Source organism: Nicotiana tomentosiformis, chromosome 9 (assembly GCF_000390325.3).
Source record: "Nicotiana tomentosiformis chromosome 9, ASM39032v3, whole genome shotgun sequence".
NCBI classification, from domain to species: Eukaryota; Viridiplantae; Streptophyta; class Magnoliopsida; order Solanales; family Solanaceae; genus Nicotiana; species Nicotiana tomentosiformis.
The window spans coordinates 28,142,693-28,167,188 of NC_090820.1; the positions used below are offsets into that span (position 1 = coordinate 28,142,693).

Consider the following 24,496-nt stretch of genomic DNA (forward strand, 5'->3'; position numbering starts at 1 on the left):
CTCCTCCTCCTCACATGACCAAACCACTTAAAACCGCGCTTCCCGCATCTTATCCTCAATAGAGGCCACACCCACCTTATCGTGAATAGCCTCATTTCTAATCATATCTAACCTGGTGTGCCTGCACATCCATCTCAACATCCTCATCTCTGCTACCTTCATCTTCTGGACATGAGCGATCTTGACTGGCCAACACTCAGCTCCATACAACATCGTTGGTCTGACCACCACTCTGTAGAACTTACCCTTAAGTTTCGGTGGCACCTTCTTGTCACACAAAACACCGGAAGCGAGTCTCCATTTCATCCATCCCGCCCCAATACGATGTGTGACATCTTCATCAATATCTCCATTCCCCTGAATAATAGACTCAAGGTACTTAAAACTACCTCTCCTAGCGTTAAACTGGATGCATAAAAAGGATTCACAATGTCATCCATTAGATTAGCGTTATGTGATAGTCTATGTCTCGTGATTTTAGTTAAAGTTATAATCGATTAAAATATTTTTTCATCCCAAAAAAGGAATAATCAATGTACATATTAAAAATTGTATAAATGATTTCTAGTGTACAAATTCATTTAATTTCTAGTTTTAATTAAACGTTAACTTTTATTTTTAATCATACAAACACTGAAAACGTTTGACTATATTGTAGTTAACAATAATGGTGTCGCTAAGTAGTCTGTACCTAAATGTTCAAAGTTTGAGAAGTGGCTTGACATAAACGTCAAGTGTACAATTCAATTAACAATTATTCAATTAATGTCAGTTATTTAAATCTTAACACCTATTTATTCATGTCTACTTCATACCCATGCAATATATAATTTGTCTTTCGAAGAAATTAAGATTTCGAGTTCTAATACTTAAGCACATTGGTAATAAGTGTAATCATAATAAGGTTGTTTATTGCTGTTGTTAACAGTATAATGATGATTTAAACTATCAAACCTCATTTTCCCTCTTACTAGCATGTGCTATTTTCATTAAGCTATGATGTTGAGCATATGGAAGTGCAGCACCTCAGGCAGTAATATCTCTACTTATCTCTTTAATGAGTAACTTGTACACCTATAACAAACTTTACTACCACTTACAGCCTGGGATATTAAGGATTGCTTACACGCTAAGGGTCGTTTGGTAGGAGGTATTAGAAAAAATAATGCAAGCATTAGCTTTGTGCATTACTAATACCTTGTTTGGTGCATTTTTTCAACCTATGTATAACTAATACTTGCATTAGTTATACATAATACTTGGTATTAGCCTATGTTTAAGTAATGCATAGAAAACCATGACATTAGTAATACCAAGGCTATTAATGCAATGCATTAGTATAGTTAAAGACAAAATTGTCCTTAAAATCCCTTAAAGCTAGAGAATATGGAGGGCATTTTTGTAAACAACTATTTTTCTTAAAAATTATGCAATGCATTATAATTTTTAATACACTACACCAAACAGTTTATAAGAAATAATATCTGCATAACTAATGCTTGTATTATTAACCCATGCATTACTAATCTCTGCATTACTAATACACTGTATTCTGTACTATTCTTATAGACCCTACCAAACGACCCCTAAATGCACTTATAAACTGATAATTATAGTGTTAGACACTTAGTAATAGTAAGAAAGATGATGCAACTATGGCGTTATATCAAAATCAGTCAAGGTTCTATTCAAAACGAAGATATGAATACCACACAACCATGACCCTTACAATTAAAAGAGCTAAGAATAGTAATAGTCATTTAATTCTTGACACGAATCGATTATACTACCTCTACCTAAACTCGGGACTCATAAATAGAAATTGATCAGAGAAGAGTAATGCAGAGTCCGCATTCTCTCTCTACACTGCATGAATATAAGTTTATTTATACAATTAAAGAGCAAGAATAGTAATAGTTCATTTAATTCTGGATCCTAATAATCGATTATACAACCTATAAGTGCTTCCCAAAACAAAACTGGGACTCATAAATAGAAATTGCTCATAGAAGAGTAATGCAGAGTCTGCATTATATCTGTACATTACATGAATATAAGTGAACAGAAGCCAGTTGCTGTAGTGTCCAATCACGACGCGCGGTGTGGAGAATGTATCGAAGAAACTGTTCACAGAAGAGGCAATAGAGATCTTATCTATCCTAAATGCCGGTCAAAACTGAAACAATTGGCTACTACATGGAACAGATCCAGTGGAGAAAGGGTGGCGCTAGTAACTCAAAGCACATGGCTATGAACCACGCATCACGGGTCCGATCCAACAGTCACATTGACATCTGAGCTTGTGAAGTGGGACCCTATCGGCCTAATGAACACAGTATCAACAATTCTATCCTTGTTAGCTAGATACATAAGCTTATCTTAGTATGTTTTGCACCTTCTCCAGAATTCACCAAATATCCTCTCAAGTGTATCCCAGCTTTTGTACAATGTTGCGATACAGAACACAGTACTATAATTTTCTGTAGGATGCATCGCCCATTGAAACACTTAATAATGATTCTCATTTTCATGGTCCGTAAGTTGAAGCTTCAATGAAAAACTTGAGCTGATGCATAGTACTCACTTTCATTAAACACAGGTCTTAAATCTTCTTTGCACATAAAATCCAAAGGGAAGGAAACAAGATGACCTTTCACAGACTTTAATCTCTCCATGGGATCTATACCCTCGATATCTCCATCCTGATAAGATTCTAGTTTGCTTGGAGCTATTCCTAAATCAATAGTCGTGTGACCAAGTTTTTCTTTCGAGAATGCCATGCATTGTCGGAGTGAAGCCCTGCATGACATTAGAGGAATATGAGATCAAAAAGGAAAGGAAAAAGAGAGTAAATGGGGTGAGAAAATGATGGCAGCTAGCTATACCTGGAATGTATCAGATCGTTGGGTATGCAAGAAAAAACATCCTGGTATATCATTGTATTTGTCTGACAATAACACATTGCTCAAGTATCAGAAAAGGTTGGCGTGTTAAAGCACACATGTAAAGTTTTCGAGTGTCAATAATTCGTTTTGCAAATAATAACTCCTTTGATTTTAAAACTAGGTAATTGTTTTAATTGCAAACAAAGACTCTTTTTTCAATCATGAAATTCAAAGAAGCATTTTACCACACATACCTTAGCGGTTGCAATCCAAATATCCTTGTACGTTGAGTCAATCACCGGGTCCTTAATTCGACCAACCTAGCAAGGCACTACAATTAATCAGCTGAAAATTCAAATAGCCTAGAACAAAAAGCTTCAGACTGGCCAACAGTTTAGCACCTCAACAGTACGAAGACCAAGGTGCTCAGACCATAGAGAAAGGCGAAGAGTTAATGCAAATTTCCCCGCCTTCCTAGGCTTGCCTCCCATGAATGAATTGACAAACTCTTTGTCCTCGATAAGTACACCAATCTGCAATAAAATCACAATCCTTACTGATCATTAAAGAAGACGTTGGGTAATAGCAGTCAATACAATGAGTACAACATAACTTGTCACCAGATACAACTTCAGAGAGCTAAGGCGACTTATAAATAATGTAGAGGTGAGAGCAGTAAGACTGTCAACGAGTGGGTAGAAGAACGAATAGCTATGGCTGTCTTCCACATGTATGATGCACAATAGAGTCTTTAAGAAGACTTCGAAGATTCTTTAGCAGATAAATGACAGTTTAAACGAAGATATAACAGCTCAAAGGAAACTTGAAAGATTAGGTAAAACTCAGACCGGGCATTAAGCAAACAAGAAAAGGAAAAAGTTTTCTTCAACCCATCACGAAAATACACAGAGCAGGGGTATGCACAGCATATGCAAATTAACCACATTATGCAGGCAGTTTCAGTTAGACACTATGCTTTTATCAACTATTTAAGGCTCCAATCATTTAAAAGAGTTTCTCTTCTTTTAGGATCAATGACTGAGCAACAATACCTCAGAGTCTCTTGAACCAAGCAAGCTTCTGTCATTTATATTTCCAGATCCAATCAAGGCTGTATGGTCATCGACAATCATGATCTTGCTATGCACATATACCTGGAGAAACAGAGTGACATAAGTTCACCATCAACTGAACATTCCCACATAAGCTAAATGAAAAAGGGGAAACAATTAATCACTTTATATTCCGACTGACAAAATCACTAATGATCTTAAGTTCAGATCTTTGGTTTTAACATCACATAAGCTCTTCTTAAAGGCCAAGGAAACAACTGCAAACATGATTATGCACAAGAACTACATAATAACCAGTAAATGCAGCTAAGGTTGAGTAGACCAAGGCCTAGTGTGGAAGTATGGTGTGTTTGAGTTCTAACATTTTTGGAATGGCAATGCACTTTTTCCCAGGGTTCGTTGATCTTCTAGTTGTATCCGTAGAGATTTGGATTAAAAATAATCATTTTGACGGAAGCTGAAAGATACCGTTTCAAAAGACAGTTTGCCCACTATCAAAAGTAAAATATAAAACACTGTTTGAGGTAAGTTTTATTTTTTTTTTAGAAAATAGAAGTGCTTGAAAAAATTACTTTACTAAAAGCAAAAACACACCAAAGTTGTGATACAAAACTTGAGTAGTACTTTTCCAGAAAGCACCATTATGGAGATCACTACCTAAAGAAATCATGCTAAAATGGGGGCCTAAAATGTAAAAGCATGATGCCATTTCAGGCAAAAAGATTTCTCCTGAACTGATCTCAGATCTGTTCAGCAAACAATATTGACTTTTGGTGAAGTGTCCTAAATAAAGTACCCTAAAGACCTATGCAGTGTTCTAGTCTTATAGACAAATTTTCTTGTTTAGCAGGTTGGAGGTACCACTGCCAAAACATTGTCTCAAGCAGGACTCTTGGATTCGCCATCTCAGCCCCCCCCCCCCCCCCCGGTTCCTTCCCTTCTCCATAACAAAGACAATCTTTTTACTAATAGTAAAACTATATGTCTTGAAGACTGTCATTCTTGATTTACCCACTGTAAAAGGCCTATCAAAGCTAAATGCTTACTTAATCCTTTTTGTTGGACCAAGATGTCCCCAGTAATTAGTACTGGACACTTTTTGGACTTTGTTAGCTCTCTTATCCTAGACTGACACTTTGTATAGAGGCTTACTACTCTTTTTCATCTATTGTCTATTGTCCCCTGTAACTATACTCCTTGTATCTCTGCATCTCCTTGAAGCCTCTTTTAATGAAACACTTTACTCCACACAAAAAAGGCCTAGCAAAGGAATAGATGCACATCGTACAAGCCTTAGCCCTAGAACACTAAGCAGCAGTTCTGATGCCTAGACACATGAGAATAGAGGTGTAACTCATACATAACCACCCAGTTGTACGATACGTTTTGACATTGCCGACAAAAACTTCACAACCATAGAACATATAACTTACAAACCAGATGACATAACAGCCTAAACTCCTAGTAAGATGTCCTGTGACTATCAGGATATGGAAAGTGAAGTGTTCACGATTCATGGAGTGTGTTAAGAATCTAGGAGGATGGATGGAAGGATACCTGGCTAGATGCAATAGGACCACCATCGAAGAGTCTTCCATAAGCTCTGAGACCATAAAATGATATATAGTCGTGCATTCTAGATCCCATGAGGTCATTAAGATTATGCAGTATCGAATTAGATCCCCTGCATATTGTTCGATATTGCCAATGCATAATAGCTCTAACTGAAGCAGCACCACTATCATCCAGACCACCCTGTTGTAATTTAATCCTTAGTAGAAAAATATAAACATCCACAAGGAAAATGTAGGTCAGTCATTTAGCACTGTTACCTGGAATCCAGGAAGAAGCGGTATCACAACGATAACCCTGAAGGACTTCTTTTCATTATAAGCTCGCATAATACGCCTGTACAGTGCTTCCAAAACACGATTTTTTATAATTTCATCCCCAGATAGACCAGAAATGAAAAATTGATTCTGAAACAAATTTATAATACAGTGTCAGATACACTGAATGGTTGCTCAAAAACAGTAAATAAAGAAAATAAGGTTGTTCACAGTTACCCGTAAATAAAAATTTATCATTAGGAGAAAGAAATAGAAAGCACAACTCTAAGGCAATTCATAGTTGGTCTAACAGCATATCTTATTCAAAATTCAGCATTACTACTATAGGAATATGATAGTTGAGTCATCTTCCACATACTCAAAGCATATTGTAACTCTCCAAGTTGAAGCATTAAGTAGTCAATAGACCTTTAAAGCTGATTATAAGGTATTTCAACCATCGAATGTGTCCACGGTACCAATTAACAGAATATAACGTGTTAAATCATACAGAAACATTTTCCAATCCTACATATATGGCTTGCTAAACAATGCTATGTCCTAATATGTACTTCTCCTGCAATCACAATCCGAAATTGATTATGATGACATCGGGCAAAGAACTGGAAAAAAAAGCACTACAACTAGATCACATAAGGACATGGGACGTAGTCACCAACTGATCCAGGAAAATTTTACTCAGATTAAGAGTCTAAAAGGCATAACAAGAGTCATGTCATAAAGATATTAGCATGTGAACTCAAGACTGTATCGTCCCTAAGGTGGATAAATATTATCGAAACAATCATTAAAAAAATTTAAGCTTTCAAGGTAAAATAACATGATTTGAACTTCCATCAGATAATTACAGATGTCAAACTTTAATGTTTCTCAATGAACAGATCCCAGGCTTGACTGCAGCAAGATATCGGAGGAATATGAGAAACCATCAACTGACTATAGCCTCCACCCACAGGCAAAAAAAAGAAAACTTAAAACCAAAAAAAAACAAGCAGAAAGAGAAGTTTGGATTCATGCATAGAGTCAATAATATAATAAAGTTGCAGTGCATTAACTATTAAATCAATACAACTTTGAGAAGATTTCCAGCAAAGACACCAAATTCATGTTTGCATAATATCAGAACAGAAACAACTTATGTTGTTGGCTAGAGGAAAAGAATGTTCAAGCAAAACCACTCCTGCTACTTTATAACTAAAGACCAAGACAGTATCCTTCTTAAGAACAAGTTGGGAGGGAGAAGTGGCAGCAGTGCCAAACAACAATCTGCACGCAAGGAGTAGAGTATTCTAAGGAAAAAACAAACTGCACATCCTAATTCAGCCAATGGGCACCAGCTAATATGACGGTTTCATCAACAAGAACCATACCTCTATGTAAACAAAATGTTCAGCCTTTTCGATAAGGGAGCAGTAAGCATTGTGTATGCTTTCTTCAATTTGACTTGTTCCAGCTGACCATTGACTGACACTCCTTATAACCTGAAAGCAAATACCTTATTAACTGTATGACAAATCAAAGACCCCATCTAACATAAAACCATCACATGCAATTATAAAGGGATTCAAACCAACAACTGGATATTCGATATGCATTACTGAAGCGAACTACAATCCTTAAAAAAACCATCTGCTATGGCTCAATTATATTTTTAACCACAAAGACTTGGAGAGATTACTTATACAAAGAATAAAACATCACATCTAGAAGCGCATAAAGTGAACTTGCAGAAAATTTATTGTTTCAGTGAAGATGTTACAAAAATTCAAGAAAAGATTAAGGACAGAAGAAACTTAACTGTTACGGTATCTACATAGGCACGTTATTCTATATCAAGCAGTGTATAGTAGCCGCGCATGACGGTATATGAGCACAGGCACCCATGAAAACTCTTTAACATGAGATGTTCCAATTTCATCTGCTTTTTAGCAACCAGAAAAGAGAAAGATGCTCAACAAGGATGCAGCTAGGTATGCAGATGGAGCTGCGGATAGAGATAGGTGACTCAAGCCTGTCACCACTCAGCTGGCATCATCACATCTTTTGTCGCTTATTTACTTTTTCACTAACCTTTTTAGGTTATGATTCCAGAGCACTTCACATTCTTATCACTGCACCATTTATTTGGTCAGAATGTCGTCAATTATTCTGTTACTTGCATAAGAATTTGATTTCGTCTAACCTTCTAATTCTATGTGTAACCCTGTATGGTTGTATAACTGTGTTCACACGGGAAAAGAAGAGAATAGATCTACCATCTCTACCGAATATCCTAATTTAAACCATGGAATGAAGCCTTTTTCTAAGTCTAAAACAATGTTCATTCATTCATTTCTAATGACAATTAACATTGACCAAAATCTTTTTTGTATCTATACAATTAGATATTATAAGAAGTTGGACCTGGTAAAGTGGAGGAAATACCTATTCCATCTCCATCAATAGTCGACCCCCAGCATTTAATAGGCCAGTAATAGGTATTTTATGACATCAAAACTTCAACAATTCCATTACATCTTTTGCCTTTGATAACCGGCAGCGAGCCAGTAAAGCACTAGACCAAAGCCCATGACGTGCGTCTAACCCATATATCAAGCGTTGTGTTCTTACTTCTTACCCACTAGACCAAAGCCCCAGGGCCAACAGTTCCATTATATCTTTCTATAGGTTGACAAAACTTAGGTTCCGGAGACTAAACTTAGGCTCCGGAGATGTGTTTCTACCACTCAAAAGTCTCTCCCAAGAAGAATCCACACTTGGACTTTCCTACATTCTCAGTTGATATGAATCATCAGCAACTGAGTTACAAAAGACACTTCGGATTGTGTACTTGGGAAAGCTGAAAGGTGTAAACCCACTGGACTAGAAACCCATTGTTTTCACTTGACAATTACAAGAATCCTCTCAACCTCTCTTGTGTGTTTCCTGAAGCTAGAAAAAAGGAATAGAAAAGAAGGAAAGGTGTAAAAAATTTCCCTTTTAACTTGTTTGGTTTGAACAGATAATGAAGAAAGAAAATAAAGGGAAGACATCATTGTCCACTGGGACCAACAAATTTAAATTCATGAGAAAGAAAGGTGGAAGTTTTTTCCTCTCTTTTCTTGTTTTCCACCAAAACCAAACAAAGAAAAGAAAATAACTTATCTCCTTTTCTATCCTTTTAGTTTCCCTTCCTTTTTCCTAGTTCCTGAACAAAGGTTTAATAATAAAGCCTACCAACAGATGCACGCAATACTAGTAAGGACTCTAAAACAGCATTTCCTCAGTTTAAACAGTTTAAAGCTAGCAGGCATGCCAGCATGAAATTCTTAAAGTCAACTAAAAATATATGGAGAATTTTCTAAAACAGAAAATTCATGAGATTCCTTTTTTTTTTTTAGAAAGGAAAATTCATGAGATTCCTCTTCCAGCATATTAAACAATCAATTTCCAAAACCAATTTTATTGGCAGTTTTAGAATTAGCTGATTAAACAGCAGACATACAGATGGTTCATTCAACAATAACTACACCTCAATCTCAAACATGTTGGGCTTGGCTGTATATATCCCCATTGACTATGTTCTCCATTTAAATTAATTTCACGCCAACACATACAGATGGTTCATTACACCAGAAAATATAGCAAAGACAAACAAAGAAGTAGAAGCTTGGAGAAACTGAAAAAATTGACATCCATAGATATGTAGGCATGGGCGGATTATAACTCACCTGGCAACGACATGAAACACGAGGACCAACTTGCCCACTTTCTTCAAGGGAAACAACTTGATCACCTCTCTCCTGTGTTTCCCACCAATCTTTGTCCGACTTCTTCATGCCAGGCTGCACCAAATTTGAAGATAGCTCCAGATTTTGGTCCAAATCATCCACAAATCCTTTCATTGGTAAATCTGGAACTAGAGGTTCTACTCGGGTCCTCCGGAAAGAGAAAGGGATTCTGCTAGACCTGCTCCGCTGATCATGAAAATCATTCCCTGTATGGAAGCCATTTATTTTTAGCTCTTCCTTAAAACTTTCACCCCCTTCAGCTTCCTGAGGCATAAGCAAAGGAATGTCTTGGGAAGATGACCCTGAAGAAAATGAATCATGTCTCTTGATTTTTTTACGAGGAAGAGCAACACCATTACTTCCATTGTCCATCTCATCGCTCATTCCCATGTAATGAGGAATAACCATGTGGTGCTGAGGCATAAGCAGTGGAATTGCTTGCTCACGTGGAGCTTTGTTCCTCTGAGGAATTGCAGGAAAAGTCAACATGATAATACAATCACAACCAAGAAAAAAAAATATGCTTACAACAAATATGAACCTTCGCATAATTCCAGCGCTGAACAAAGTGTCGAGCAACATCACGGCACGGCGGTCCCCAGAGGGCGCAATGGACATCATGCCATGGCATGCGTGGATATTTATTCCGATCCAATTCATCCTTCATGGTATCTTCCCAGGAATTTGGTTCAGATTCCCTGAATGTTGTATTACATGAGCAACTAGTGTTCAAGCAGAAGTAATTTCTTAGAGCAGGACTACAAAGATGATCAATTTTCACATTGGTTCTCAAAGGAAAAGGTGTGAAGAATGAATAAGAGGAACTCATGTACTAGCTTTTTGAAATGGGAAAAGCATTCATCTAAAAGAACCAACCAACCGCATGGCTTTCATCACCTATCATAGAGCAGTATAACTTGGGCCGGAAATGAATTAAGCAAACTTATGCCCAGTATATCCTTGGTAGTAACTTCCCATTTATTTGTTTAGAGTGACTGAAGTTGTTATTTCAAATGCAGCTTCAAGCCTTTAAATAGAAGCTGTTAGAATATGAAGTGTTAGTGTCTTAAAATGTTAGAAAGTAGAGGTTAGTGTTAAGTTAGTCCCTCAAATTAATATAACGTGTGAACGTATCTCATACCTACTTGTAGGTGTATCTTGTATTCCAATCATGTTCTTTTTATTGTCCTCTTATTTTTGTCAAATGGTATTGGAACCTCCATGATCATATAGAGCTTTAAGTAACTTCAGCCGACTGGCAAGCGGCCTTATGTCACTTACCCGGCCAATATTCTCTCTCCTTTTATAGTTTTACTACTCTTGCCTCTTTCTTAACCTTTCTCACGGCATAATGCCTTATGCCTCTTCTCAAAGACCAGTCCAATGGATGCTGTGCATAAGATCATTGTTCCTACCAACTTTTCAAGAGAATTTCGGGTGATCAAAACTTTTTTTTCAGGCATTAAAGGACAAAATTAACGCAATCTTCCAATGAGTTTATTCTTCTTTCTTCTTGTTGAGTTCTTCAAAATAAGAAGACACAAGATGGTTTCCTTTCCCCAACTTAAGTTTATAGAGAGTGGTGTCAGAATATCAGGAAATTGGTGTGTTAGAGCTAGTGCCGAATCACTCCTCATTGAATGAATATAAGATGTGAAATCTATCTCACATTTATGTAGAGTTTCGTCTTGCATTCCTTTTTCATCAAGTTAGCTATTTATTCTCTTCCCTTCCCTTCTGTTATTTTCTCACATAACAATCTCTTTCTATTGTTGATAACACAGCTTTAAAAGTCACACCTCAGTTCTCTATGTCTAAAGCAAAAAAAGACAGCAGACTGACGGGTTATCTGCACGGAGGGAGTACCAAATGGATTATATTGTACTGCTGTCAGTTGTACAGAGTATTTCACCATTTTCCCTAAGCTGATACTTGAGCTACAAGTATGTTAGAATTTCTATACAATAATCTCTTAATTATGTGCACCTGAAAATAAACAAATATTCTCGAGAAAGTTTACCTCTGTTTCAATTTATGTGAACCTATTTGACTGGGAAGAGAGAAGACTTTGGAACTTATGGTGTAAAATGAGGCACATATATTTTGTGTGGCTATAAATCATTGCATAAAGGTAAATTGTTTCCAAATAAGGAAAGGGGTCATTCTTTTTGGCACGGACTAAAAAGAAAATAGGTTCACATAAATTGAAACGGATGGAGTATACTTTTCCTTAAAAACTAAAATGGGATTTAGACATTGCTCGGAGTTCCGCATTTGACTATCTATGACATTTCAAAGCAGAGTGACTAGTTCCAAATAATATGCAAAAATGCACTTTTCTTGACAAGTTAGTGCGGAAGAACACCTTGGATTGTAATAGTCTTTTCCAGGCCATATAAGAGGTGGACAATCACCCACTTTGTGTTCAGATGAATCATAACGGCCAAAGCACAGGTCCAGTCCTCCGATAAAGCAAATCTGATTGTCAACAATGACAATTTTTTCATGATGGGACCTATATGTACCATACATAACCATTAGCTGTAAATAAAGATTAGCCAAAATTGCCAATAAGAATAACAAAAATAAGGCAATAAGTACGTTTAGGAAACACATACCATAGATACACACCACTTGAAAAATGATCTGGATAACGAAGCACCCTGACATTCTCATGGATGCCTAACAGCTTTCTCTTGCTATACACACTGTTGATTTTTAAAGCAATAGCAACCTCTTTGTATAGAAGGATGTAAATCTGCATCAGTAAATGAAGTAAAAGCGTTTTAGACTTCTATAATATGAAGAAAGAACGACATCACATGGAAAACAGACAAGAAAATAAGAAGTAACACCTAACTTTGGGAAAATACAGACCTCAATCAAGTGATATGCAACGACTACCACAAAATATTTGTGCTTAGAAATTCGAGCTGATGCAGGTTTGACAGACTATTTACCTAAACCTATGGAACTTGGAAATGAATCAACTGTTCTCCAACTCCCCCCCCCTCCCAAACCCCAAAAAAAGGGGTTAGCAAAAGAACTGGTACATCATGAGGTACCAGCCATAAATAAATCATTCCAAAAGTTGAATTCTGGCAGGACTGATACATTAGCAGAATGAGATGCTAGTTATAATTAGTACATTCACACGGACACATCAATATTTTTATAACCGAAAAGAAAACTTTGATTTGCATGTTAAAATTTCTCATACTAGAGTGGTAGAACCTTTCTCGTTAAAAGCACGTCACCTTTATTATAGATTAAGAAAGATAAGTCAAAAGAGCAAAACCAAAGATAATAAATCCTCCCCATTTTCATATTACATACTAATAAATCAGAACCTAATGAATCATTTACACAAGCTTTCACCACCAACCTGAACTCCTTGTTTTGCTTTGGCTTCCAGTAAAGCATCAAGCCGGGAGGGTGCATTAGGGTGAAAGGGACGTCGCATATAAAGTTCTGGGCACAGCCACCAGCCACACATAAAGATCTGTCAAAACAAGGAATCACCCAAAGATCTGTCAAAACAAGGAATCACCCAAATCCTTTCTTACTTTGAACACTTAGATAAAAGTGACCTCTGTAACAAATTCAGACATAAACGCAGACCTCTGACTTTGCTTCTTCAATAGCCAACGCTATGGCTTCAAAAGCTGATTCACCATCAACAAACCACTGAGCCTGACTGCCATCCTCTGTCAAGCCCCTAGGAGGAGCATAAGAACCAAAACGGTGCGGATGACACCAACCCTCAGGTGGCCTAAGCCCTGCATCGTTAATTGCTACTACCCAGTCTTTAACCTTTGCATTGCTCTTAGTCCTCAGTTTGATACACCTTGTACCACAAGACACCTGAGAAAAACTTATGCTTTAATACACAAGGTGGCATCCCAAGCATCTTTAACTAGTAGAAGTTACTAAATACAAGATCTCAATGCCTCTAGAGGAATTGGCTGAATTGCCACCCTACAGAATTTAGAGTAGTATTCTTCAAAATATCAGTTTATTTTTATAAAAAAAAAACACCATAGTTTCAGAAGCTGCTTACCCTAAAATAGTGACGTAAAGGGTTTCCATCCTTTATTTCTTTTGCTAACGAAACGCGACCCTCTCCATTTCCATCGGAAGCTGGTAATACATCAAAAACTATTATATCTAACGGCTCGGGGTCAGATGGATCTTTGAGGAAAGCCAGGAATCCAGGTTTTAATACAGCCCACACCTGAAAAGAATCCAACCAAGAATCAAACAGGATATTTCCATCAAAGTTTAAGACATTTACTCCATGCCCTAGAGGACCTGAAAACATTACTAGAAGATAAGAATAAGGCCCAAATCCTAAGCCATACATAGAACTTGCCAGGATTCAGATATGACACAATGTCATATGTCATTTCGAAGCTCTATAAGGCATTGTAAAATGTTGGAAAAGAAAGATCCAGAAAAACACCCCCACTAACAGTAGAAATGCATACATAAAGCGTCACCAGCATAAGAAGAGAAAAATTCAGATCACACAAACAAGCAAAATACACGAGGCTGAAAGAGAGAGTATCGAACTGCACTAGTCTTTTTCCAGCTAATGGAAATTGCCCAAAACTAGATGTCAAAATCAATTACCTCAGCCCGTCCACCAGTCCCTTACATCATGCCCAGAGTTCAAAGATAACATGAGAGGGGCACAAACGAAAAGAATTGTGTCAATAATGACAGAACAAGAACTTCATTTATAGAGTAAACAAATATACTCTACTTGCAAAACCTCAGGCCTAAAGAAGGCAGCTAATTTCAGTGTTGTTTCAAAACCAAGCACAAAATCAAACTAGAGATTTCCTAAAAATTCCTCTTACAATTTTCAAGAAAGTTGCCTCATCAATGATTTTACAAATCGTGAGTCTCAGAACCATTACTCTAGAGAAAGTGAAGGCTACTATTGCGGAATCATCTCTATTTTAGTCATTAACGCTAACTGATATACAAATCAGTAGACAGCTCCAAAGAAATTTGAAGCTTTCATGCTCCACGACAAAATAGTGCTTCAGACACCCCTGCGATAAAAAAAAAGTAAAATCTAGAAAATATTTATTATTAAAAAATATATATATCAGAAAAATACGTGAACTCTCAATTTTCACTGTAGATTATAGTGCCTTCTAAGTTCTTTTTGCAAGTAGAAGATTAACCGACAAATTGACAGCTGTGATGCTGAATAGATGTGTAACCATCTTGCAACCAGTATGAACCAAAAAGTAAGGCTACCTTCTGCCAATTGTCTTTACAGCAGCCGAACCACTGACATGAACAACATTTCTGACTATCATCGTGTCTTTGAATTTTTGGTAAGTGCTTCACCATAATATAGTCTTCTTTCAGCTTAGGACCATACTCAGGAGAAAAGGATAATTTAGAAACTTCCAGAAACCTGCACACCTGCAATTTAACTCCAGTGAAATAAGGTATTGTCAAGTGTCTATACATGTAACTTTTTTCTATCACACTTGACATCAATATAATTTGGGGAAAGAGTGTGTGTAGCATAACACAATGACTAAAAATACAGCTGCTGAGGCATCTTCAAGTACAAAACCAAGGTAAATTAACAAGTATATGTTAGAATATATTTCAACATACAGGAAGAGATATAATGTTGAAATCCTGCAAGATGGTCAAAAGAGATGAGAATCTAGAAAACTAAGGCTATGACTCTTGATGTTGACACTGCCGAGAAATGTTATTTCAATTAGAATTATCCACAATTCCCTACTGCGACTGCCGGCTAATAGCACGAAAAGAGATATGTCATATATCACAAAGATGGCAAAGAGCATTTGGTTGATGTGACTTCTGATACTGCAATAATGACCAAGGAATTTGGTTATGACCCAACTGAATCCTCTAAAATCATTTTTAATCACCACTTTATTTCTTTCTTTTTTCCATTGCGCTTAGATAAGAAGTCATTGATTCATTTATGTGGAGGGCATTCATCTGTTCATTGCATAGAGAAGGCAGATTTTTTTTTGGGTGCGTGGCGGTGGGGGGAGGAAAATAAGTGCATAGAGAGAATATAAGTGTTAAACTACCAGTTCAAAGATCCTAAGTTTGGGCTTTCCTTTTTAGTTATTACCCTTAGAAGAGTGAAAATATTCTCCCTAGAAGTGAAACTTCCAGATTGAATATCAACCACTAACCTTATCAGGTAGCTAAAACATTGGGAACTTGAAAATAAGATTCGTAATCTTTTACAGGCATACATGGCACTTCTTGATGGAGGAGCACACACGGAACCTCAACTAAAATATGTTAACTCTTATTTACTACAAATATACATGATGAACAACTTTTTTTGGTATTGTCCGACGCGAATGAGAATGCCGTTCCTATGGTCTTGAGGATTTGCGTCGCTTTACTGGAACCATCTAAATTCCAAACGGACTATACAAAAAGGCCCGGAGCAACGAGGTTCTGTTAGACATTGGTTAGATGGTAATGTCAGTGAGGTTCTTTCTCATGCATTTTCACAAATAAAGGAAGCAAGTCCTTTAAATACATCTTGAAGATTATTTCATGGAAATCAATTATGTAAACAGAAAAACATCCTGTAAGCAGGGCAATACACTTACCACCTTGAAACATTAGAAATAAAAGAGTCTACTCAGGGAAAGACATCTTGAGAAGTAGAGGAAGGTCCAGCAAGATTAGACATCACGGAACTAGGCACTAAGGCTAAATGTCATTAACGGGAGCCCTCAGTAGGGCGAGGCCGAGTAAAAGTTAGTACTAAGAAACATCCGGTGTCCTCTACTTATGATTAAGGCGGAGAAAAAAGATTTGAGGATTCTTCAAGTTAAAAAAAAACAAAGCAAAGGAAAGCAAGAGAAAAACCACTTAAGGATACCTCCTGGGAATTGACAATATCTATGTTTCCAAGAAAGTGATTCAAATAACCCTGCATAGCAGTTTTTGCTCGATCTGACATTGAGTGTTGCCTTCCCAGGGTTGGCCGAATTATTGGCAAAGCAGCACTTGATGGAACATCTCTGAACAAAAAACCACCTGTAAGAACGATAACTATTATAACAGGAACTGATGTACTTAATGCTCCCCTTTTATCATGAGAAGTGGTTTTAGATGAAGAATCACCTGTTTTTGAAACTTTCCTCAGCACGTAGAGGACTAGCCTCATCATCAGGTTCATCCTCATCTTGAATTGCAGTTGTATGATCTCCTATCCCCAAGTTTTGGAGCCATTCTTTGACCTTTAAAAGAATGTGTCAGTCAGAATGTCATGAAAAGTCCACCATAGCAACAGCTCTCAAATCAGAACTGCGCTGCTATCAGATCTACAAGCGACTATATAATGTGGAACCAACAATATTTCACTGAAAAAGACAAATATACCTGCTCTTGCTTCTCATGAATCTCCTCAATGAATGCACGCTTCTTTAATGCAAAATGTAAATAAAATACATGTGACGCTTTCTTCACCAATTGCCACTTGAACTACAGGAAGAAAAAAAAACATAACACTGTTAGACGAAATGCCTCAACTGAAAGAGATAGAGGACAAATATTTCGGGGAATAAGGTCTCTCCGGAAGGATATCAAGGCCATTACAAAACAACTACTAAGTAAGAAATTGCTCTTTGAGCTCCAAATAACAAATGTTTTTAACAACCTTCTACTCTTCAATGTTAGACTTAGTGAGTTACTCCTTTCATGTCATTTATCACTCAGAATACATAATGTAAGGGAAATCAGATATCAAAATTATTTAGCTCCAACAATTTCTAGTAGCAAATGCAAACCCTTTTCACTGAGAACAACAACAAGGCCTCAAACCCGAACGAGTTGGAGTCAGCTATATGAGTACTCTATATCCATTCTATGTTTACTCATAATACACTTTGGTATACAAAACTTTTGCCCTTCTGACCTCAAAGATACATCTTTTAGTTTAATCAAGACTAAAATTGATGTTTGACAGCCTAAATTAACACAGAAACGACCTGCCCAAATGATCACCTAACAAAAACTCAACGATTCATTAGATATCCGAAATTCTTTTCAGCTTCTTTCTTTAGCAAAAAATCCACATTTAATGTTATCGTCCAATTATAAGGTAATGTTATCGTCCAATTATGCGTCCAAAATAATGCTACTTATCCAAAAATAAACAGATTTCGGAATTGACTGCCTACAATTATTATCTAACAAATCTGAGGGAATTCTAACAAAATCGCGAATCAAAATGATTTGAAATTAAGCTAAGGCGAAGTAAAATCGAGTGAAGAATAGATTAGTGCCTGTTTGTAATGGACTTCAATGGTATAAGTGAGAAGCATGGGGCTGATGTCGCCGGCGTCAGGACGAGAGACCTGAATGATCGTAGCCGAAGGCAATTCATCGAAAATTCGAGTTGATTCATGGCTACTATCCTGATGAAACGAGTAAAACGACGATAATGTTGATGGCTCCGGCTCCGATTGCATCTGCACGTACCGCGGTCCTCCTCCTCCTCCGCCGCCGTCTCCCATCATCAACTGCTCCGTCGACGTCATTGATTAAATATCGCAATATATATGTATGATTGGGGATCTAGAGAGAGAATTTTGGAGAAGAAAGGAGAGTTGTTGAATTCTAGAGAGAGAGAAGATAGAAGCTGAGAAACGGCATTGGTTTTTGATTCATTCAAAGAAGTTGAAGAAGAAAAGCAACACAACAATGGGTCAATTTTTCTTTGTTTTTTAATTTATTTTTTCTTTTTGACTTTGGATAGTCCGAATTATATCCGGTTTGAGGAATTAATTTATTGGTTAATCTAGAAAATTGATGATTAGTCATCAACAATAATTAATTAGTTAATTAAGGTGTGCCAACTATTACGTACTGCCAAGTGCAAAGACAGCTTGGCATAGTGCTCTATTAATCTGCCAGATAGATTATACTCTTACAGTTGGTTCGGTAGGGTGTATAAGAATTGAATAAGGTGTATTGTAATGCAAAGATTCGTAATGCATGGATTATTAACGCAAGCATTAGTTATGAAGAGATTATTTCTTATTCACTGCTTGTTGTAGTATATTAAAGATTAAAATGTATTACATAAGTAATTTTTAAGAAAATTAGTTGTTGACAAAAGTGCCCTTCATATTTTTTAGCTTCAATGGACTTTAAGGACAATTTGTCTTTAACCATGTTAACGCATGCAATAATAGCCTTGGTATTGCTAATACCATAATTTTTTTATCTATTAGTTATACATAGGATTGTTACCCGTAAAACGGTACAGTTGAGTTTATAGCGTGGTTTATATAGACAAGCGAATCGATTTGATCCCAAAATGATAAATAAATTAAATAAAATGTAATACTTAGCGTCGAAATCGAGATAAGATAGCAGACAACTTGGCTTCGGGAGCAAGGCTTCCGAATGCAATAATAAGAATATTGATAGAGAGAAAATAAAGTATTATTTAGCTTGAATAATGTGTAGCGTAAGTTTGTCAGAAATTTCCTCCCTTACAATGGCTGTTGAATTCACTATTTATAGCTAAACTTAGGGAACAAGGTCCTAGGATCAAGCCCCTCTTAAAAGACAATAATGGGGGTCATTGATGAATATGTAACGGCAAGTTATGAATGCCAGAATTCTCTGTAATGAATTATATACATATTCTTCATTGAATGTCATCTAGTGGCAAATATTCGTTTTGCCTCGTTAACAATATTCCCTTCGGGGTCTGCCCGGTGCCAACCGGAGCTGTTGTCGTCGGTCTTGGTTTCCACTCGCTTCGTCTTCCGTCTTCCGGTTTCCACTCGATAGTCCCCCTGCTTTCTGGTGGCACATCTTTGTGTCATCGGGAGGTTGGTAAGATTCCTTTCTTGGTGGAAAATTTTATGAACCCTTCTGAAAAGTTTCTAACGCTTGATTAGACGCATATTTCTCCGTATTTAATACCCTGAACATGTGTTACTCCACGATTTAGCAATATTTTCGCCGATTCTCGAGGTAATCACGGTGTAAGGCCCCGCTAAAATTTTCTAATGATTTAAGATTTTAAAGTGCGCCAACGATATTTGGGAATAACGAGTTCGAGTATTAAAGGAGACCCATGGGATAGAACCACATTATTTTGAAATGAAAATATATGTTTAAGGTGTGTTGGAACATACTAAGGAGTTTTGTGAATGGCAAGAATTTGTGTGGAACAAGTTGGATACATTAAGTGGAAAGGATGTCTCAATACGCATAAGATCCTACTTCAAACGTGTGCTGCTACTAAATTATAGCGACTTAGGAGGTGATCTACCTATCAAATTAAAGCTCTTTGAGTCTAGTTTTTAACGCTTTAAACCGTTTGTCATTTGGACACTCCTACAAGAAGTTATGACAAAATTCCCCAAGACTAGCAAAATGTGATTTAGCGGTCAATTCTGCGACCGCAAAATCATCATGCGAACCGCAAAAGTGGTCTGCGGACCGCAGAATGGTCGCAGACCTAACCAGTGCAGCCCAGTTCTGGGCATTAGTTTCGCGGTCCATTGTGTGAACCACATACATGTTATGTGGTCCATTCTGCGACCGCAGAGTTGAGATCGGAGGGTCCATTTTCTGATTTTTATAACCAGACCCCATTTTGATAAATAGCCTTTGGGGCTCATTTTGAAGGCAAAAACCTATATTTTTAGAGAGAAGTTAAAGTGTTCTAGAGAGAGGAAGTAGCTCAAGTACTTTGTTCATCAAGATCTTGTCCAAGCTTTGAAATCCAACAAGGAAATCTCACAAGATTTTCACTCAAAAGGTAAGGATCTAACCCTAGTCTTCAATTTCGAGTTTGAGGTAAATGATGGGTGACTGAGAGTATGATTCTTGGGTGTAATAGTATTATGTATACATGTAGATACCAATAAGGTTTGTGGGAAGATTGTTGAGCCCAAATGGGTAAAGATTGGGTTGTGAAGTGAAATAAAGCTTGTGGAATGAAGAAAATCTTGTAGAAGAATCTTATCGTCAAATTTGCACACCTAGTGTTTGATTAAATGCTCAAATGAGCTGAAACCATGAATATCTTCCTAATTTGTGTTCAATTTTGTTATGTCTCAAAATAGATTGGGGTTGCTAAGATTTTTGGAATGTTGTAGTAATTTAAGGAAAGCTCAAAGATATGTTGGCTAAATTTCTCTCTTAGAATTGTATTCCATGATGTTCTTGTTAGTCCCGAATTATCCATTATAAAATTAACTATTCCGAATAAGCTTTGTGTTGAAAGGTATATGTTCAAAATGTATTCCGGATGCTCATATCATATGATGTTATCCTTCGGGAATGTGTTCAAAGCATGAATTGGGTATAAAAATATTATGACTCCAAGTAGTGTTTCAAGTAAAGGCTATTATGCCAAATTGTGTAAGAAGTCTCAATGTGCTTAAGACTCTTAATTGCTCATAGGTGTGCTAAAAGTCATGATTAGGAATTTTTTGTTGTCGATAATCTATAAAGATGCTTGAAAGTGAAAGTAGTGAGTTGGGGATATAAAGTGTGGACACCGTGCCAAAAAAAATAAAAGTTATACTTGTGGCCAATAGTGCCAATGAAATGAAATGATGTGTGAAGTATTATCAAATGAGACTTGATTCAGCTATTCCAAATTGACTCCGAAAATAGAATTATGGTGTAATACATCCACAGCCCCTTAAAGTTATCCAAATTTTTCACTTACACACTTTATTTTAAGTTTACTTATTTAAACACTTTAAATAAGTCTTTTCTTTGTCATTTAGACACAAAATTAACAGGCAGTCAAACCCAATAGTTGCATGTAATTCACACGCCATCTTGACGAACAAAATAGGGACACATGGAATTAAGAAAAACTTTTGAAAAAAGGAAAAGAAAAATATGAAGCTGAACACACACAAAATGGGAGTGGTGACCATAAGACGAATCAATGATTCGTGAACGACGAAGAAGCTTTTTCAAAGGCAATCGATAAAGGATTCACCGATTTGGACCTCAACAACGACGACGTTTTATCCCAATCTGAGCTTCACAAAGCATTCGAGTCTCTCCGCCATATAGAGGCTCATTTCGGAATCGAAGTTGTAGCCTTGCCGGAGGAACTCACCCACCTCTGCGATTCCATCTTTGAGACCTTCGATTGTGACCCCAACGGCACCATTGACGAAAGGAGTTTGGGAATGAGGAAAATTATGCTGGCCATCATTGATGACTTGGGTCGTTGCCGATTCAAATGGCTTTTGATGACAATGACTATAATTGATTAAACAAGATGCAGATATCGAAGCTTCTAAGCTTCCTGCCTAATAAATTATAACTGCTCTTCCTTTCTTTAGCAATAAAAAGTTGTTTTTTTGTTTTTCTCAACAAAAAAAGGTGGCCGCTAAGAAGCACCTGCCGATGTTGAATCTTCTGGCTAGAATTGCAGCAATCTTATCTAAAAACGAGAAGAAAAATGAGAAGTTTATGGTGGTGGCCAGATTTAAAGGTGTTGGTAGTAGTATACCCAGATCTGAAGGAGTACACGGTAATAATCGTGTGAACAATACTGAAAAATTAAAAGAGAAGTTCATCAGAAAATTTTTCGGCAAAAGCTATTTGTGTTTCCGGCAAAAAATATGTACAATTTGTTTTTTGGGATGATTTCATGAGCTTGAAAAATATGAGAAACACATGCCTTGCCATGCCAGCGCATTGTATCTAAATGACACAGTAAAGACCTATTTAAAGTGTTTAAATGGAACAGACTTAAGATAAAGTGTGTAAGTGAAAAGTGGGGACAACTTTAAGGGGCTGGCGATGTATTACATCTAGAATTATCCAAAGGCTTTTGTACTCAAGTCATGTCCAAATATGGTTGTTCTAACTAATACTTTGTTTGGTAGGTATTTCCAATATGTTTTGAGTTCTTACATATTCATGAGTTGAAATTGTATATTGCCCTTTTGGGAAAAGGTATTTCAAGAGTATTCTATATGATGATGTTTATGATGATAATCCTTGAAAGTAAAGAAATGAAAGTGCGGAATATGATATACGGTCACGGTGCCATGAATGAAGAATAATATGTATGGCCAAGGGAGCCAATGAAATAATGATGTCGTAAGTAGTTGAAAGTAATTGTGAAGTGATATATGGTGTGAAAGGTTATGAGATAATGTATTTGTACTTATGTGTCTAATGTGTTATAAGCTCATACTCCCTTATGATGAGAGGTTATGATGTTCCTAAATACTTTAAATGTTGTTGATGTCCTATGATCACCCATGGCAAGTATAAGAAAGTGATGGTATGAACATGAAATATGGTTGTTTGCCTAAATGAGGATTATGAGGTGTCGTATGTGCCAATGGTTTCAACTATAGTTGTATGCTTCTGAAATAATGTATGTAAATAACTTTGATGTTAAGTCCTCAAGAATCATGAACTTAGCTAATGACCTTAAGATGACAAGAGAGTATATAATGAAATGGAAGAGGGATGTCCTATGCTGACGATAAATCTTATGGAAAACGTATTTGGACCATGCTCCATTGAAATTGACTTATTGATTTACCATACGTGTTAACGTAATGAGTTGTATTCCTTCATGATGAGCATGAACATGAACATGAAGTGTTCCAATGATCCGGGAACTTATGACCTTAAAAGTAGTGCTAGTGATGTCGCTTTGGGTTTATATATATGGTCATGTGAATAATGATGTGTTATGATCCTGTGAACGGTCTATGAAATGCACAAGTGTATTGTGTAAGTAAACACAATGAACGGTCTATGAAACGCACAGGTGTATTGTGTAAGTAAACACTATGAACGGTCTATGAAACGCACAAGTGTATTGTGTAAGTAAACACTGTGAACGGTCTATAAAACGCACAAGTGTATTGTGTAAGTAAACAATGTGGGCGGTCTATGAAACGCACATGTGTATTATGTAAGTAAACACTATGAACGGTATATGAAACGCATATGTGTATTTGTTTTATGTAAGTAAACACTGTGAACAATCTATAAAACACATAGGTGTATTGTGTAAGTAAACACTGTGAACGGACTATGAAACGCACAAGTGTATTGTATAGGTGATACTATGAACGGACTATGAAACGCACAAGTGTATTGTATAGGTGATACTGTGAACGGTCTATGAAACGCACATGCGTATTGTGTATGAAATCCTATGAACGGTCTATGAAACGCATAGGTGTATTGTGTATGAAATCTTATGAACGGTCTATAAAACGAATAGGTGTATAATATGATACGTGAACACAGTGGACGGTCTATAAGATGTATATGTGTATAATATGATATGTGAACACTAAGGACGGTCTATAAATGTATAGGTGTAAAATAAGAGAGGGATATGGACAGTCTAGTGAGGTGCATTGTTAACGCAGACAATAGGTGCCACTTTCATTGGCCTTGTTTGTACATGTTGTTTAAATTACATTATATTATGTATTCCACGTATAGTTCATATGGATCAGTTGATCCTAAAAGAAGTTTAGAATGATGTAAGTATAATAAGACTTGAAATTTGATTCTATTGGATGTTTTATAGTTTCTTGATGTACTTTGCCTCTTATTTGAGTTACCGTATTCTCATATGTTATTTTGTCTGCCTTACATACGAGTACTATTCCACATGCACTCGTGTCCCTTTTTGCGGGGGGCGCTGCATCTTTCAATGGATGCAGGTATACTTCTACAGGATGATATGGATCTTTGATAGGGATCTTCTGTGCAGCAGATTATGGTGAGTCCGCTACAATTCCAGTGGGTATTCGAGTTTAGTTGGTTTTATGTACTTAGGTATCTATTGCCATAGAAGCTCCATGCACATTATGGGTCATGTACTTAAGTTTTGAGTTTCGTCATGTATT

General features: G+C 36.7%; 1 protein-coding gene across 2 annotated transcripts; it reads right to left on the bottom strand.

The window, feature by feature from the left end:
• Positions 1-1,873: 1,873 nt before the first annotated feature.
• LOC104093145 (phospholipase D zeta 1) lies at positions 1,874-18,298 on the bottom strand. Of its 2 annotated transcripts, XM_009598859.4 has the most exons (20): positions 17,897-18,298; positions 16,992-17,093; positions 16,734-16,849; positions 16,489-16,630; positions 14,850-15,020; positions 13,639-13,812; positions 13,200-13,442; positions 12,964-13,080; positions 12,197-12,336; positions 11,944-12,093; positions 10,120-10,276; positions 9,519-10,040; positions 7,179-7,289; positions 5,791-5,937; positions 5,516-5,713; positions 3,938-4,039; positions 3,287-3,418; positions 3,140-3,205; positions 2,886-2,947; positions 1,874-2,799 (listed from the first exon to the last, which is right to left on the bottom strand). In XM_009598859.4, exons 1-20 carry the CDS (start codon positions 18,149-18,151, stop codon positions 2,550-2,552), a joined length of 3,357 nt encoding a protein of 1,118 aa, XP_009597154.1. In that variant the 5' UTR covers positions 18,152-18,298; the 3' UTR covers positions 1,874-2,549. The 2 variants fall into 2 exon arrangements, with proteins under 2 accessions (XP_009597154.1, XP_009597155.1); XM_009598860.4 differs by lacking the exon at positions 17,897-18,298 and having other exon boundaries at positions 2,161-2,799; positions 16,489-16,646.
• Positions 18,299-24,496: the final 6,198 nt, after the last annotated feature.